General features: G+C 39.6%; 1 protein-coding gene across 1 annotated transcript; it reads right to left on the minus strand.

Moving 5' to 3' along the window:
- Window positions 1-61: 61 nt before the first annotated feature.
- Window positions 62-14,149, minus strand: uba2 (ubiquitin-like modifier activating enzyme 2). The gene is made up of 17 exons (XM_084733833.1): window positions 13,923-14,149; window positions 11,202-11,285; window positions 10,393-10,463; window positions 10,158-10,222; window positions 9,973-10,073; window positions 9,715-9,836; window positions 9,502-9,569; window positions 8,413-8,534; window positions 7,909-8,008; window positions 6,686-6,837; window positions 6,441-6,534; window positions 6,208-6,320; window positions 4,044-4,199; window positions 3,555-3,651; window positions 2,456-2,561; window positions 2,225-2,370; window positions 62-1,473 (listed from the first exon to the last, which is right to left on the minus strand). Exons 1-17 carry the CDS (start codon window positions 14,061-14,063, stop codon window positions 1,256-1,258), a joined length of 1,956 nt encoding a protein of 651 aa, XP_084589959.1. The 5' UTR covers window positions 14,064-14,149; the 3' UTR covers window positions 62-1,255.
- Between the last annotated feature and the right edge of the window lie 1,938 nt (window positions 14,150-16,087).

Consider the following 16,087-nt stretch of genomic DNA (forward strand, 5'->3'; position numbering starts at 1 on the left):
TTGTATTTCAGATGAATTTATACCAACATGCGAGACAGACAAACAAGAAAAGACGCAAAGCCTCTGAATCAGTTGAGTTTATTGTCTTCACCAAAATTGGTCCAAAGGGCTCTCACAGGCTTTCAACAACAAGTCAGATCACAACGAAATATGAAACTATGGACACCGACGCAGGGGTTAGACCTGAGAAGGCAGCAGGAGCTCAACGGCTACTCTTCGTGTCAGTGGTCCAAATGTTATTTCAGTGCAGGACACCACTGCCTTCAGATTAACCTCTGCAGTATGAAAAACAATGACCTCTGGTTCTGTCTGAGTTGTGTCTTGAACCGTCTTAAACTGTGACCTCTTTGCTCAAACAGAACAAAGTCATACTAATAAAAAGCAACTGTAACGTGTACATTTAACTACTACTAGTCTGGATCTAAGCCGCTTGTGCTTGGCCAGAGCCTTTAGGATACAGTGCAGTCTCACAGGGAGCCACGTTAGAGCCTCCGTGCTGCTCCACGGCTGTTTCTGAGGAACTTTTTTTTTTGATTCTCGTTGAGCCGGAGCTCACTGAGCCTCACTGTGGCGGTGTTATGGAGGGGCAAGTCTACATTTTTGCAGCCAAAACATGTTAGTTCTAGAAAAGAGGTAGCAAACTAACACCCCATGGCACAACATGGCCAAACTCTCCATCCGTCAGTGCCTCTGTGCTTTACCACCCCCGATCACAAACATTAACAGCACCTACAGACGGAAACCCTGGTTAGTTAGAGTATCACACGCTGCAGACTCCGTCTCTGTCTGTTACTGTCCCTTCACAAAGACCAACATCAATATCACAACCCAAGAAAATGTTTTGGTTTTAAAATCTTTTGTAACCTGACCACAAAGCACAAAAACACCCTGACTTGTGTAGCATGAGAAATACAGTGCGTTTATAAAAAATACAAAAAAAGCACTTTTTTTTTTACCATCAAGAGAAGCGTTTTATAGGGACCAGAAATGGAAAAAAATAACAAAAGCAGTTGTATGCATTTTTCAAAACTTTTTTAAAATGTAGAATGTATTTACAGCATCACGTCAGAGAGTGGAGGGAGGAGTATGAAAGCACGAACACAGAGTTGAGGGGGAGGAAGTGACGAAAGACGAACCGCGGCAGGAAATTGTTCTTCACAAAAGAGGTGTTTTATTTAAGCCTACTTGTCGGTCTGGAGTCAAAATGACAAGCGTTTAAGAGTTCTCAGTCCTTCAGGAGACCACAGAGGACGGGTTAGTCCAGAGTGATGATGTCGTCGTCGTCGTCGGTGGGGGCGGCCGCTGCGCTCATTTGGTCCGTCCGTGGGCGCTTGGTGGAGGTCTCGCCAGTTTCTGCGTCCGGGTGCTTCCTCTTGGTGCCGCTGGTTGCCGCCGCCACCGCTGCGGAGCTGGACGCCGGCTCTTGTTCCTCATCAGAGTCGACGATCATGAGTTCGTCGTCGTCTGCTGGAGCTGTTGGTGTTCACAGATGAAACAGAGGCAGAGAAGAGAAGAGGACAAGTTGACTGGGGATGTCACAAACGCAAAATAACGCAAAAATTCTGAAAGTGGTTTTGCATAAGCCTTTAACTTCATCATGTCCAGTAGAAAAATCACACAGAACAGTTTTGGGTCTGGCCTTCATCAGTGTGTGGTACCATTATCACTGTAAACAGCATATGTGCAGTGTCAGAGTGGAAAGCTTAAAAGGTGTAGCAACAGTAACTAAGGAGGGCAGGGCTTAGCCAAGGGGCAACAGTTTCAAGCACTTAATCCAAAATCCCAGCGCTTTTCAAACCCTGGAAACATTAAAATTATTTAGTTTTTAGTTTTATTTAGTTTCCAGCACCCGTACAAATGCCGTTTATCCAAAGAATTTGTGGTGTAGTGTTAAAATTCAACATTATATTAAATATATCCAAAATGTTATACTTGTTATTCTTGTCCTGAAATAATCCTTACACACTACTTTTGTTTGAGACAGCTGACATTACTGTGTCGCTAATGTTCCACAATGTTTGCAATGACTAAATGCTAGAGGCGATCATGTTTAGGTTCATGTACTGTAATATTATTTTGTCTTTATTTTTTACTGGGGTATCAGACTGGGGGCTCAAGAATTTTACTGCCGTTGATATTGATCATTAAATTTCTAGCATTGTGACGCAGGTGAAAAGAAAAGTGACAGGAAACAAGAAAAAAAGAAGATTTCCGTCTTTCTCACCTTTAGAGGAGGTGGACGGCTGGGCGGAGTCCTTGTTGCCGTTGGTGATGCTGTTGTTAACCTCTTCCTGGTTAGTCTGAGGGGGCGGAGCTTTGTCTGGCGCCTCGCCTACTACCTCAAACTCCACGTCCCGCTCTAAGTCCTCACTGCCAATGAAAACACACAATTACCTGTTTTGTTCACATAAAAAAAAAACACAAGATATGCATTTATATGCACAGGGGTACATACGTGTGCAGGAGATTAATGAGGAGCGTGTAGTCTTGGAGGAAGTCGTCAGATTGGAGACGGCTGCCGTTACGGATCCCGAAATCAGACAGTAATTTTGTGTTGTTGGCTGTGGAGGGGCAGACAGGATGGGAGTTACACACAAACCTAATAAGTATGTGTTTGTAGTTCTACATATGCATATATAACGTACTCACCAAATGTGTGAGGATTTTTAATGTAATCTTTGTTGGTTCAGTGATCCACATATGCAAACACTTTCTGTCTCTTATACATTTAAAGAAAATAAATAAATAAATTTGTTTCTTTTTAAACATTTTTAAGGTCCTCCTCCAGTCAAAATCACATTTTAACTTTGTTAACATGCCCATGTGGTGTTCTTCATGTGTTACAAGGCATGCCAGGAGCAAAATAAGCAGTAAACAGTAAACACTGTAATGAGCAGTAAACACCATGTCTGAGCATCTCTTGCTTTGAAACTGCAGTGACCAAGGACAGTCCAAAAGAAACAGATTCAGTCAATGAAGGCAAGATGTAGAGCTATATGTAAACCATTTAAAAAGGTATTTGAACTTATTTAGCAAAAACAAACATCAGATACATGTTATTATTTCTTGCAGAGCATTTTACATTGTGACTGGAGGACTATAACCAAAAAAAAAGAGAAATACACAATAAAATGACTGTACTATGCAATATGTACACCCGTATATGTATTCACATCTATTTATCCAAATGCTCCTTCCCTTTCACCTTAACCTTTGTAAATACATCCATCTTTATACTTTTAACTAGTCATTAAAATTAAACAAAAGATGTAGATAAATAACCAAAAAGCAAAAGGCTCACTGAAGAAAATTGTCAAATCTCTAATCTAATTGTCAGATGCTACCAGCGCCCTCTTCTGTCCAAATTAAGAAGCGCAACACTTCACTTTTCATTCTCATCACACCACCAACCAATCACTACTTTCTGCATTACTCCCCGACTTAACATTTCTTTTGTTTTTCTTTTTCTCTCAGCCTCTTCCACTCCCTCTTGTCCCCCTTTTCTTTCCATGTACTTCACTTCCTTCATTCTGATACATCGGTGACCTTCTTACCTTCTGTCTCTCCTTCCTCTGAGGAGATGAGGATGGTCCCTTTTCCATCCTCTATCTGAACATCTGGAGCGACCATGCCAAACCTCTCCTTCAGGATCTGATTTAAAAAAACAACAAACAAAAAGTCAACAACCAGTAATTAAAGTAATAGTACACATCTCACCCCAATATGACACAAATCCAGAGCAACATTTATAATCAAACAGCAATAACCACCTCCCACCAGGTATGAACTGTATTGTAGTTTATATGGTACATTAAATATAAGCTTCTCTCAGGCTCTGTACCAGCTGGTGCTGTCAGGTCATGAAGAGAAATCAAATGAATTACAATCTAAGAATACAGTCAGAAAATCTGGGTGCAAACCATATTTTCTGATTGAACAAATGTGAAGTACAGCAGCTGTTTAGGTATGTTTCATTAGGACAGTTTTAATATCTTTAACATCACTTCCATTATGCCAGTGCAGAAGTAAGCTCATCATTTTACCCTGTCCTGCAGAGAGAGGACCGTGGTTTTGTGGACGTTGAGTTTGACTGTGACTTCAGGTTTGCTGGCGCAGACGTAGCAGTTTGCGCTGGGCGGGTCCAGGATGCACGGGACCAGCAGCTTCTTCCTCAGGTTAGGACACTTGTTTAGGAAGATCTGGAGCAACGGTAAACAATGACCAACATGAAAGATGGAAAAAGAACTGATTCTACTCTATAGATCAAATCAGGTGATACAGTTTTGGATCAAAGAATCAACAATTGGTGTTTTTACACCAGACAAACTTTTTCATAGTTCTATTAAAACAGCTGCAAACATAAACCAAAGAAACAGAGGTTATCTCATGCAACACACTCTGAAATTCAAATTTAACACTTTCAATCAAACTTGAAGAGTAAGATGTAGTTTGAAAACATGTTTTAACCGTGGGCAATGTTCAGTGGGGTGTAATATGGAGCAAGATTTCTGGATCAGCAAGGTATGTTGAGTCTACAGCCTGAGTACTAAATGTCAAGTAGGGATGGCTTACCACAACCTTGACTATCTGATACCATCTGACATTTTTATATGGATGCATTTTCATCAACCTAACTTAAAAACAATATGCCCAAACTGTGAAGCAAGTATTTTACTCCAGAGGAAGGAGGAAATACAGTTGCCCACAACATGACTCAGGTATGCAAAACTTCTGTTCTTTTTAAACTTAGAGCAGGCTTTTGATCGGTCAGCACCGTTCAAACATTCAAAAATGAATTTCAATCAAGTGCATAAATTGTGGTCAGCTGTCTTGCTTTTTCTGCCCTTGAGCTTAAAATAACTCTGCACAGCTGACATGATAGCAGGGCTGCTGACAGGTCTCACTCACGTTCTAACTACGGTTCACATGACTCTTGCTGCTCATCTGTGTTACTGAGACACATGGATCGTATCGGATGATACTGCTCTGGAGCAGGTTATGTTCAGTTTCTGAATAAATCAGCTGCAAAAAGGGCCACTCTTTAACTAATTCTTTTCCTGACGATTCCCTATGAGCATCATAGATTCTCAGCTGAGGGAATATATGTGAAGTTGCAGAGCTACATGTTAGGAATGCCACCTAATAAAGCTGTATAATTACAGCAGCACAAACTGTACGCTAGGGCTGCACTCAAAATCACAATAAAGCGGGGCAATATTTGTTAAAAGCAAAATGTGTGTCAAAAAGCATGACTATGGTGGGATTTTACTTGCAGGAATGTGTACCAAATGAAGATGTTTTTCAATCAAAATAAGAATCATATCGGATCTGCAATATCAAAAATAATTGCAAAGTGATATATTTTTAAAAATTGTTCAGCCTTACTGTATGCACTACATTGCACTGCCATGGTAACCTACATGCATTCAGATGGTGATGCAGAACAATCCATCCCATCCCATTTGCTTCAGGTCTAATTTATCCTAAATTTTACACAGCAGAACATCAACACTATAACAAAATGATGAAGCAGCTACAGACACTTTGAATGACGTCTTCATGGCTGGACCTGATTTGCTGCCATGTCCTTTTTACACTGCTGATATTGCAGCTTAGACTACTGAGTAAAAAATGTATTACTCTACGGGTTCTTATCACTACCAATATTGAATTAATAAAATTATAAAATTAAAATAAAATTATTTATAAATAAAATTATTTGATTTAGCTTTGATTTCCACATGTCCTTCATTATGAGACAGTGTCAGACTGAAATGAAATTCCTGAGTATCATGTTTAAATGTGGTATCAAGTTTTAAGTTTGTGCAGTCATCATGTTAGAAATAAACTGCAGGCACTGAGAGTGCATGAAGTAGCAATTTTCTGCCAGCATTCGTCTCTTGTCTTGTTTCCAGAAACAGTGTTGCTTAGTGCCGTAATATGTTTTTTTATATTCATATCTCTCTATTACAACAAGCTGTTCCTCTTTACTGAAGGGGGTGGTGCACAATTGCTCCACTTTGTGCAGAAAAAGAATGAAATGGCTCACACACAAAGCATGAAGAAGAAAATCTGGTTAACAAAGAAAGTTGAGCCAGCTCATGCACAGACTGCCTCGCTATGCTGAGCTTGCTACATAGTGTGGCCCCCACGTCCTGACGACAGCCTGGACTGGCCAGTCCCACACACTTTGGTGATTGAACTTACCGTGCGACAGGTATCCAGTTCCCCAGACAGGATCTTCAACCCCTCCAGCACGATGAGTCCAGCGATGACTGCATTTGTTGTAGCAATAGCTGGGATGATGTTTCCCGCCATGGCTGAAATGATTCAAACAACAAATAAACCAGAGATATTTATCTGAATGTGGAGGTTAGACCACTTACAACATGTCCATTAAATTAAACACAGAAAATTCTACATGACAGAGACCAACTTACACTTTACATCAAAGCGACTCTTCATGTTCATGCTAAAGATGTGCATGCGTAGGTTGGCTGCTGCCGTAACAAAGTCCATGGCTGGAGGGTCATCCTGACGACAAGTGGAAGATACTTAACTCGGCTTCTTTTTTGAGTTGTTAAGATTAAGGACATATTTACGCATCTCACTGTTTTTACAATGTATATTTTGTCTTTTCATTCTTTTTGTGTGCAAACATTCCCTCCATCGGTCTGTGCGTTACCTTGTCCCACACTAGCTCGGCTCCTTCTCCCTTGTCCTGCAGCTGTGAGCGGAGAGTCTCCACGCTGTTCTGGAACAGCTGGCAGTGACCCCAAACACCCAGGATCTGCTGGTCCTTCAAACCTGAACTTGGACAGTTCTCCTCAGGATGCGCTGAGGCACACAAATGAGCACGGATTAACACAAAGACACAAATAAAACACCTACGACAGACATGCAGGACCACAGTGGCTATGTTCAGGGCTGCAACTAAGAATTATATTCAATGTCAATCATTTTTTCGATTGATCGATAAGTTGTTTGGTCTAGAAAATGTAAGAAAATTGTGAAAAATGTTGAGCAATGTTTCCAAAGCCTAAGATGATGTCCTCAAATGTTTTGTTTTATCCACGACTCAAAAATATTCAGTTTACTGTCAGAAGAGTAAAGAAAAAACAAAGAATTTTGACTTTTTCTTAAAAAATGACTAAGACCAATCAAATGATTCTCAAAATAGTTTGTGATTACTTTAATAACTGATTAAGTATTGTAGCCCTATTTCAGTTACCCTACGTTTTTCAGAAAACAAAACAAAAGACAAACCTACAAACTCCCACTCTGTTCTACTAGTGATTATTTCAGTCACTGACTCTCAGACTTGTTAGCTTAAATGCCAGTTGTTTTCTTACGACAGCAGACTAAAGACACAAGTTAATCCCTGCAGTGTTAATGTCGGTGCACTGAAGTAACCGCCTGAGAACATACACTCTGAAAGCTGCAGTTTATTTTGCGAGTCATGTGAAGCTTTTTATTTACTGTGCATATCATCAATTTCAAAATGTGTCCAAGCCCATGCCTTTATAAAAACATTTTACTTGTTAAAATATGTTGCAAGTACACTTGACTGTGTGTTTGCTAGAGAGCTGGTCTTCTCTGTTCCATCAGAGCAAAGTTAATAATGCTATTTGTGAACTGATTCTTAAGATAATGATTCTATTGTAATTCAATTTCTCACGGCATGTCAGACTCAATGTTTTCAGGATGGATAAAGCTGCTGCTGTTTGCTAGGGCGTACCACTGACTACATCTTCTTCTACACTACAGCTAAATTGGGAGTTTTGCGGTCCGGGTATATGCTCGGTAGGAGATGCGGTGGGACGACAAAGTTGCAAACAAACAGGTCCCCAAACTTTATTTTAGTAAAAGCTGTATTCGTCTCTGACACAAATAGTGAAACAGACATACCGCTGTTCTCCAGCTGCTGCCAGTCCAGAGGTGTAGGAGCTTTCCTCTTCTTCCACAGCTTGTCCATGGTCAGCAGGTACATGATGTCATCTTTGAAAAGCTGGGGAGGAAAGCCAATCAGAACAGAGCATTTCACTGTATGTCTGTGAGGATTATACACCAAGTGCCGATTAAAACTCTCAAACTGCTGTTGTATTTTGAGGATCATTATAAAAGTAAAGTATATCTTACAACTGCTTTAAAAAAATATTTCCTTAACAAAAACTTCAAGTTTAATTGCGCTGTGTTCAAGACATATCTGTACGTAAACCTTTGGGCTGTGGTATTGAACACCAGCCCCCTAACATTCTGCAGGGTGTACGGTTGAGGAAGCAGCAACCGGTTTACATCACTGTCTCCTGACGTTCAAGGCCCATTTATTATGAAACACAACTTTTGTTCGTGCAGTAGGTTACACAATCTGCATCTGAATTTCTGAAACAATCCTACAAGCCTGACTGGTACCTTATTGAAGAGTTTGACGGGGTCGTATCCTGTGGAGCGGGCCCAGTCCTTGGTGGAGACTCGCTTGATGTCCCCGTCCTTTTCTGAGGCTGTGGCGCGAGCTGCCGTTTCTTCAGGATTCCCTGTTTACACAACCCACACACATTTCACATTGTAGGATGCTGCTTGTGTGAACAATATGTCAAATATCAATAGTTGATTTTAGACAAGGACTGCTTGTTTTGCAATTGTACGTACACAATGCACACATTCATTGCCAAAGACAGTGACATTTCATACCATTTTTTGTACATGCTTAGCTCATGGCTGGCTATGTTTATTTCATTTAAGGAGGAAAGGAGAAGCACAAACCAGCAACATTATACCAGCAAAAAAATGCGGTACATATCAGATTGACTTTTTCATTAAGGATATTTTCAAGTTGTCATTTTTCTTTGTCTTTAATGCAGGGTTCAATGTTAATGTTGTCCAGGCAAGTGGATCAGAAATGTGCTTGCTCAAAGTCAATTTTTACTTGCCTCAGCACAAATTGTTTTATTTGTTAGCAGTTATCAAATAACAAAAAAGACTAAAGTTAATCATTAATCATTTATTTAATGTTTTTTTGTTTAATCTAGGGCTGCAACATGTATGAAATGTCAGAAAATAGAGAAAAAATGTCATCTCAGTCTTTCCAAGTCCATAGTGATGTGTTTAAATGTCTCATTTCGTCAATCTAAAACCTAAAGATATTCAGTTTAATATGATAAACAAAAAAGCAGGAAATATCCATATTTGAGAAGACGAAAACAGAAAACTGACTTAAAGGATTAATTGGTTATCTAAAGAGTTTTTGTTCATCACTTGCCCCAGTTGCCAGATTTACTCAGACATGGTATTTTACTTGCAGGCAATCCATATAGTTGAGCCCTGTAATGTTGTGATAAATGTCTTATTGTAGACTTTTTAATCGTGGTATTATTATACACTGAATTTTTGACCTGGTTACATCCCTTGAGAACAAACAAACTCACAGTTAGAAACTGAGAGCCAAATAAATACAACTCATTAATAACTGTGAAACAAATGCAATGCTGTGCTCTCACTCACATGCAGCCTCTGGGTCCGCCGTGTCGGGCGACACCTCTTGATCTGCATCCTCTTCTCCGAATAGCTGACTGTTGTGGCAACAAACAAACAATGCAATTAGACCATTAACACACACTGCACCCTGACCAGTCCAGTGAGGGTTTACTGTGCATGTTTGAATTGTAGTCTACTTGATTGATGCTAGTAATTATGTATGATGAGAATGAGCCTTACTTGAAGAGATATTTGGCCCAGACGATGCAGTGAATGGGCTCAGACGGTGTGTTTCTTATGGTGCATCCTGGGAAAGTCTTCTGGGTGGGCTTAGGTTGGCACTCATAGCACTCTGTCATTCCCTGGGGGACAAAGGCAAGGAGGACAAAAGGTCAACAGAGATGCGGGCACCATGAGAGGTGGGACAGTCACTGCTCTTCAAACCTTTACTAGTTAGGAAGTCTACACGAGTCACGTAACGAAGACATGCATATGTACCTTCTTGATGACTGTGACTTGTCCCAGGTATCCAGCCGTGCCGCTCTCTATCAGAGGGATGTCTGCTGCCAAACACATCCTGTTCACATGGTTACGGGCCGCTACAGAGAAACAAAGGGTTTTATTTTTATTTTGCCTTTAAGCAGAACAAAAAAGCTCTGAGTAGCGAGGTCACATGAGAATACCTCTGTTATCCAGAGCGTTCATCACCAGCACAAACTTTCTGAAGAACTCCACGTTGTAGTCAGGGCTGTTGGAGGAAATTAAAAAAAAAAAGGCACAATCAGAACCAAACATCAACCAAACATACAGCAGTTAGTTTTTTCCTTTTTCCTTACCCGACCCTGTTGTGTCTCAGTCTGATAAAACTCTGTGATTTATTACATGAATAGAATGAACAAGAAATAGAAAGAAACTCACTTCATGATGCTGTCATGGTAGGCAGTGATATTTGCAGTGGGACAAAACTGCAAGGCGCTCTCTTTAGCCACCTGAAAAACAACAGTGACAAAATAACTGACTGAGCCACAAGTACACAAATTTTTTTAAGCTGACTGGTGAGGACAGCCTCTACTTTGAAGCAGATAATAAGATAAAATCTTATGTGAGATAAATTTGACTAAATTGATGAAAAAAATATATATTGTTTTGACCAGAATAAACTGAAATGCTCAATATAATGTCGTGACTGAAAAGGCTAAAATGTCAACAGTTTTCATTGACTAAAAGTAGACTAAAATAGCTCACCTTTAGCTGCGGGTGCTTTCACACCTACCCCGTTTTGGATCAAATAGCCAGACTTTGGTCCGGCAAACTGAACCATGGCTCGGTTTGTTTCTAGTGAGAAAACATTTTTGGATGGTTTGGACTTTCAGACCAATTACAGAAAATCACGACAGGATATCATCAGAGCCGGAAGAAAGAAAAACAACGCACCAAAGCAAGATGAGCTGCGAGGGCAGATGGGGACAGGAGGAGACCAGATGTTTAATTGACATCTTTTCTGACAACTTTATAGAGTCAATTGGAAAAAACACATTTCAGTTGTTGACAAGATGTCGGTATGATGTGAAGTTCTTTAGTCTGCTTGAAATCAAATGTAAACAGTGTCTCAAAAACATGAACCTTTATTCGGACCTTGATCCAGACTTTTAGGTGTGAAAGCACCCTAATACTAAAATCCCAAAACTTGCCTAAAGGATGAGGTTAACCTCTAGATGTTTACATACCTGTGCTTTGGACTTGCCAACATGTTTCTTCTGGAAGAGGAACTGACGGTTCAGGTTGCTGACATCAATTGTGTCCAGGTCAATCTGCCAAAACCAGTAAGATTGTAATGTCAGTCATATATACAGGTAACGTGATATGACATGATTTTGACATAACAGTTTAATTAAATAACTTCTGAACAAATAGGAACAAATTTGCTAGATAATAATCAGGCTAATCTCCATAAACTTGAAAAGAGGTCATGCTGCAAGGCGGCTTTTAATTATCTCCCAGGTGTAGTTTTAAAAAGCTCCTGTGTTGATATTGGCATCTTTTATTGTGACCTACACAATCAGTTCTTTAAAGATAGAATCAGTATGATTTATCCGAGTTGTTCATAAATGCACCAGAAAGACAGTTTACTGTTGAGTCTCACTGACAGGATGTCAACCAAGGTGTCCAGAGCAAATAATGACAAAACAAGAAACAAGTTTGAATTTAGAGGGTTTATTTTTCATATGTCTCTATGTCATATTTTTTAGGGAAATGTTGCACTAGGGATGATAATGATTAATACATGATTGAATAATTGGTCATTAAGATTCTGATCAAGTAAAATTTAAATCAATCTTTTATCAAATAGAGATCTAAAGTATAACATTATTTTATTAGTACATTGCGCATGTTATCTGTGTTTAATATGTAGACTTTTATGTCTGCATGTTTCATAACGCTGTCGGAGAATATGCAATACGTTGTTGTGGAAATAAAGCCTTCACTGAGAAGGGAAAATATATGTGGTATTGTTTTGTACAAACTAAACTTTTATGTGAGCAGCTGTGGTTCAACTCCTGTCTACAGCCCCTTGCTGCATGTCATTCCCCCTCTCACTCTACCCCTTTCCTGTCATATCTTCAGCTCCTGTATATTAGAGGCATAAAAGCACAAAAAATTAAAACAAGAAATAATAATTCAAGGAGGACTCACTTCAAAATTCTGTCTCAAGGAGAATCACAGCTTTTGTTGTGACTGAGGATTGTGAAAACAACTCACTTTACAAAGTGAAGGCCACAAGCGTGGACTACTGTTACAGCTTCCAAACTACCTCAAACCTTCTTCTCTCTTATTTAACATGAAACTTCAAGTTGGTGTTTGTGACTGCAGTAGCAGGGGAAAGACAGGTCAACACATTTCTGGTGAGTTTTATTTTGTTTTTGTCCAGTTGGAATTAAGTGTGTTATACAATGATGAAATTACTGTTTCTGTAAATGAAGTCTGAGGGCTGTGAGAAGAGTAAAAGATATAACGCCTGTCTCTGGTTTAATAAGGATCTTCATCTTTAACAAAAAGGTCCACCTCTGTATCGATCCTTTCCATAATGTTGTCAAACACTTAGAATAAAAATATGAGCCTGTCAATGACAAAAGCTAGCACTTTTTAGTAGACAGACTTTGACAAGATGAAATTGTCCCCAAAGGTTACATTGCAGCTCTCTCCTGCACCATGCTCACTAAACCAGTTTAAAAAATTCTTCTCCCCCTTAGCCACAAAACATGAGAAAATAAGGTCCTTGTTGAAAAAAATACACCTAAACAATAAAATAATTACGTTACCTTAGATATTCCAAATGCATGTCAATTTTGGTATGACTAGGTTCAGGTGTTAAGCAACTTTTTTAATGGAATAAATGAACTACATTCTGCCCACCAGCTACTGTATAGTCTTTTACCCCCCTCTGAGTTTAAGGCCTTATGATCTAATGTTTATGACTCTTGATTCTTGGTTGATGGGTTTCTGGCTTCAGAAGTGTTGTTCTTGTTTGCTGGGTGTTTGACTAAGAATGCTTCCTGTTCTCAGCTTTCTCTTGAAAAATATCTCAGTGACAATACCTGATACATTTCCTGTCCTGCTCATTTTCATGGGAAATAAATGAAGGTGAATATTTATCAATTTTCAGTTTACCAGCACCCTTCAAGGACCTCCAAATGTCCCTGAATCCTTCTCTGGGATCCAGTAAAGAGGGCTCCAAAAATTTGACAGATGACCCTCGTAAATGTACTATGCCTGCAACTAACAATTTACTTCATGGTCGATTATTTACCCGATCAATAGTTATTTGTTTTTAAAGTGTCAATGCAAAATGTCATTCAGTTTACTGTCATAGAGGACTCAAGACAGAAAAAAATAAGTCACTTTAAGGAGCTGAAATCAGGCCTTTTGACTTTTTACTTAAAAAATAATCAGACTTATTAATCGATTACCAAAATAGTTAGTGATTTATTTAATAATCAATAAATAAGTAATCGTTGCAGCACTGAAGTGAACAAGTTCTGCGCAAAACCCGCATATTTAAGAGGGAGAAGAGAGCTACACAAAGGGGTGCTCAAGTGTGTCAGTGCCGGTTTTTAGCCAGTCGACCGGCACATTACAAAGAAGTTGTCCGGCTAACTTAGCGGTGTTAATGGCGCCAAATGCTCCAGCTGCACTGCTGCGACGGGGCTCATATTTTTACTACTTCATGCCGGGCCTGTCCTCTTCACTACACACTCGGGGACAGACAGAGCACAAACAAACCAATATAAAAACGCGTATGTTTTACTTCTTTGAATGCCACGTCGCAGTAATTAGCCGGAGCCCTCACACCTCCAGGCGCAGTCTGTGCAGCACAAAGACCTAGCACGATAGCCAGCTAGCTAGCGCACGCTAATACACACACACAAACAAACACAAGTGTGACGGACCACGTCGATGTTTTTGAAGCCGGTGAGGACGAGGTTCTTCAGCAGCTCGCAGCCGATCCCTCCCGCTCCCACCACCAGCACCTTGCAGGTGGAGAGGGAGTCCGCCAGCTCTTTTCGGAGGGAACCCACCAGTTGGACCATGTTGATCGGCTAGAGTCAGAACCAGAGCCTGCAGCACCGGGAGGCTAGCGGCTAGCTTCTTCTTCTTCTACAGAACAGAAGCCCCGCCCACTTCCGGGTTACTCGACTTCTTCTGTAGAATTCGAAGGCACGTGTTAACCATTTTGGTGTCTTGTAGTGCCCTCTTGTGGACGCATGGCAGTTCAATTTTCATCACACTGCATTTCAACTATGGGCCTGATTTACGCAGAATTTACCAATACTTAAAGCACACTTATGCACATTTGAGTGTTGATATACTTCTGCAAAATAATTTGTAAATATGCATTTTCCTCAATCCCACAGTTGCATAATATTATACGATTTGAATTACAAAAAATTTCTTACAATTTAGAATATTTTTAATAACTATTTTCAATATTTTACAAAGCATTACAGTCTTTAAAATAAACCATTTGACTCTATTGTGTAAATATTCATAGTTTACAGTTAATCTCCTCCAAAAAAGAAACACATCACAAATCAAACAGATTTTTAATATGAATTTTATGTTGGGGGTTTGGTTTTTTTTCTGTTTGAAAAGTGGCCACCATTAAATTCAATTGTTTGGGAGATTCTGCAACACTGTTTTCCGTTGAAACTCGGACTAGATAAGTAGATAATGAGTAGATAATGACTGAATTTTCATGTTTGGGTAAACTATCCCTTTGGGGCTGTGCTCCAGTTTATTGATTTTCCAACATGGGGAAATAATAAGGTAGATCATGTTTACTGCAACATAATGAATGCTTACAAACCATCCCCATATATCTGACAAGTGCAATATTTGTTCAGTGAACTATCCCTATCCCTACTATTAAAAATATTTTCCATGGTAATGTTTGCAAGACTGCATCTCCACAATACAGCGAACAGGCCACAAGGGTCCCATGATGTGGGTCACATTTCACCATCTGGTAGAGCGAGGACTGCATTAGGGCTGCACCAAAGTTGTGGAAATAATGATGATGAAGGCTCATGAGGAAAGCCAAGGTAATATTAAACTTTGCTTTTTGATCCAGTTTACAAAATCATCTATCTCTCTTATCTTATTATGAGCTATTGCTCTATGTTCAGACACATAAATTGAGTTATGGAATATGAAAGAAAGATGCACTGATAAACCTATTCATGAGAGAGGAAGAACAATGACAGGGACATTTGAAAGGCCCTCCATGGTTCATCCAGCCAGGTGTTTTCACTTTATCAGCCCACTCAGTGTCGACTGCAGAGGCAGTGATGAATTAATTCATTGATCTGTTGTGCCAGGAAAGTAAGGTAAACACAGTGTTACTAATGAATGAATGAATAATCTGTTCCATTCAGGTCAAACAGAGTCTGGGGGCTTCTATTGTGCATAAAGGCTCACTGGAAAGGTTCTGCTACACTAAATGGAATGGGACCCAAATTAACCTCACTGGTAAACCTTGTCTGTCTAATATCAATATGGCTGCTGTGAAAAACTTCTGCTAATTCTTTGATTTCAAGAGCATCCTCACTGACATCTGTTGTGTATTTTCTTTTCTTTTTTTTGGAATTGAATAAAGCTTCTCTATTTTATTTGCAAAGAGAGCAGATTCAGCATTCATACTTTCTGAGTAAACGTCATTTTGTCACTTTCCAGCATGAAGATAATACCTGCTTAGAATGAGTGTGTATGAAATTGAGACCATCAGCCTGAGCAGGAGTCTAATTAATCAACCAGAATAGCTGAGGTACTGAGGAAATCTTATCGAAAAGCAGACTGAAAGCAGGCAATGAGAAACATAGCGTCAGTATTGATGGTGGGGTTTAGAAATAACAAAATAAAGTCCCACTTTGGATTACAACAAAAGCAGATTAATCAATGAATGTCTGCCTCTGTCTGACATTACTAGTACACATCACATTCAATGAGCTACTGAGAAAATGCGTATTTTAAATATTTATTCCTACTAAAACCATTTATTTTGCAGGTGGAATCTGCTGTATGTGCATCCATTAGGCCCCTTCCCTGTTTAAATGTT

Source organism: Lutjanus erythropterus, chromosome 13 (genome assembly GCF_056507025.1).
Source record: "Lutjanus erythropterus isolate fLutEry1 chromosome 13, fLutEry1.hap2, whole genome shotgun sequence".
Taxonomy (NCBI): domain Eukaryota; kingdom Metazoa; phylum Chordata; class Actinopteri; order Lutjaniformes; family Lutjanidae; genus Lutjanus; species Lutjanus erythropterus.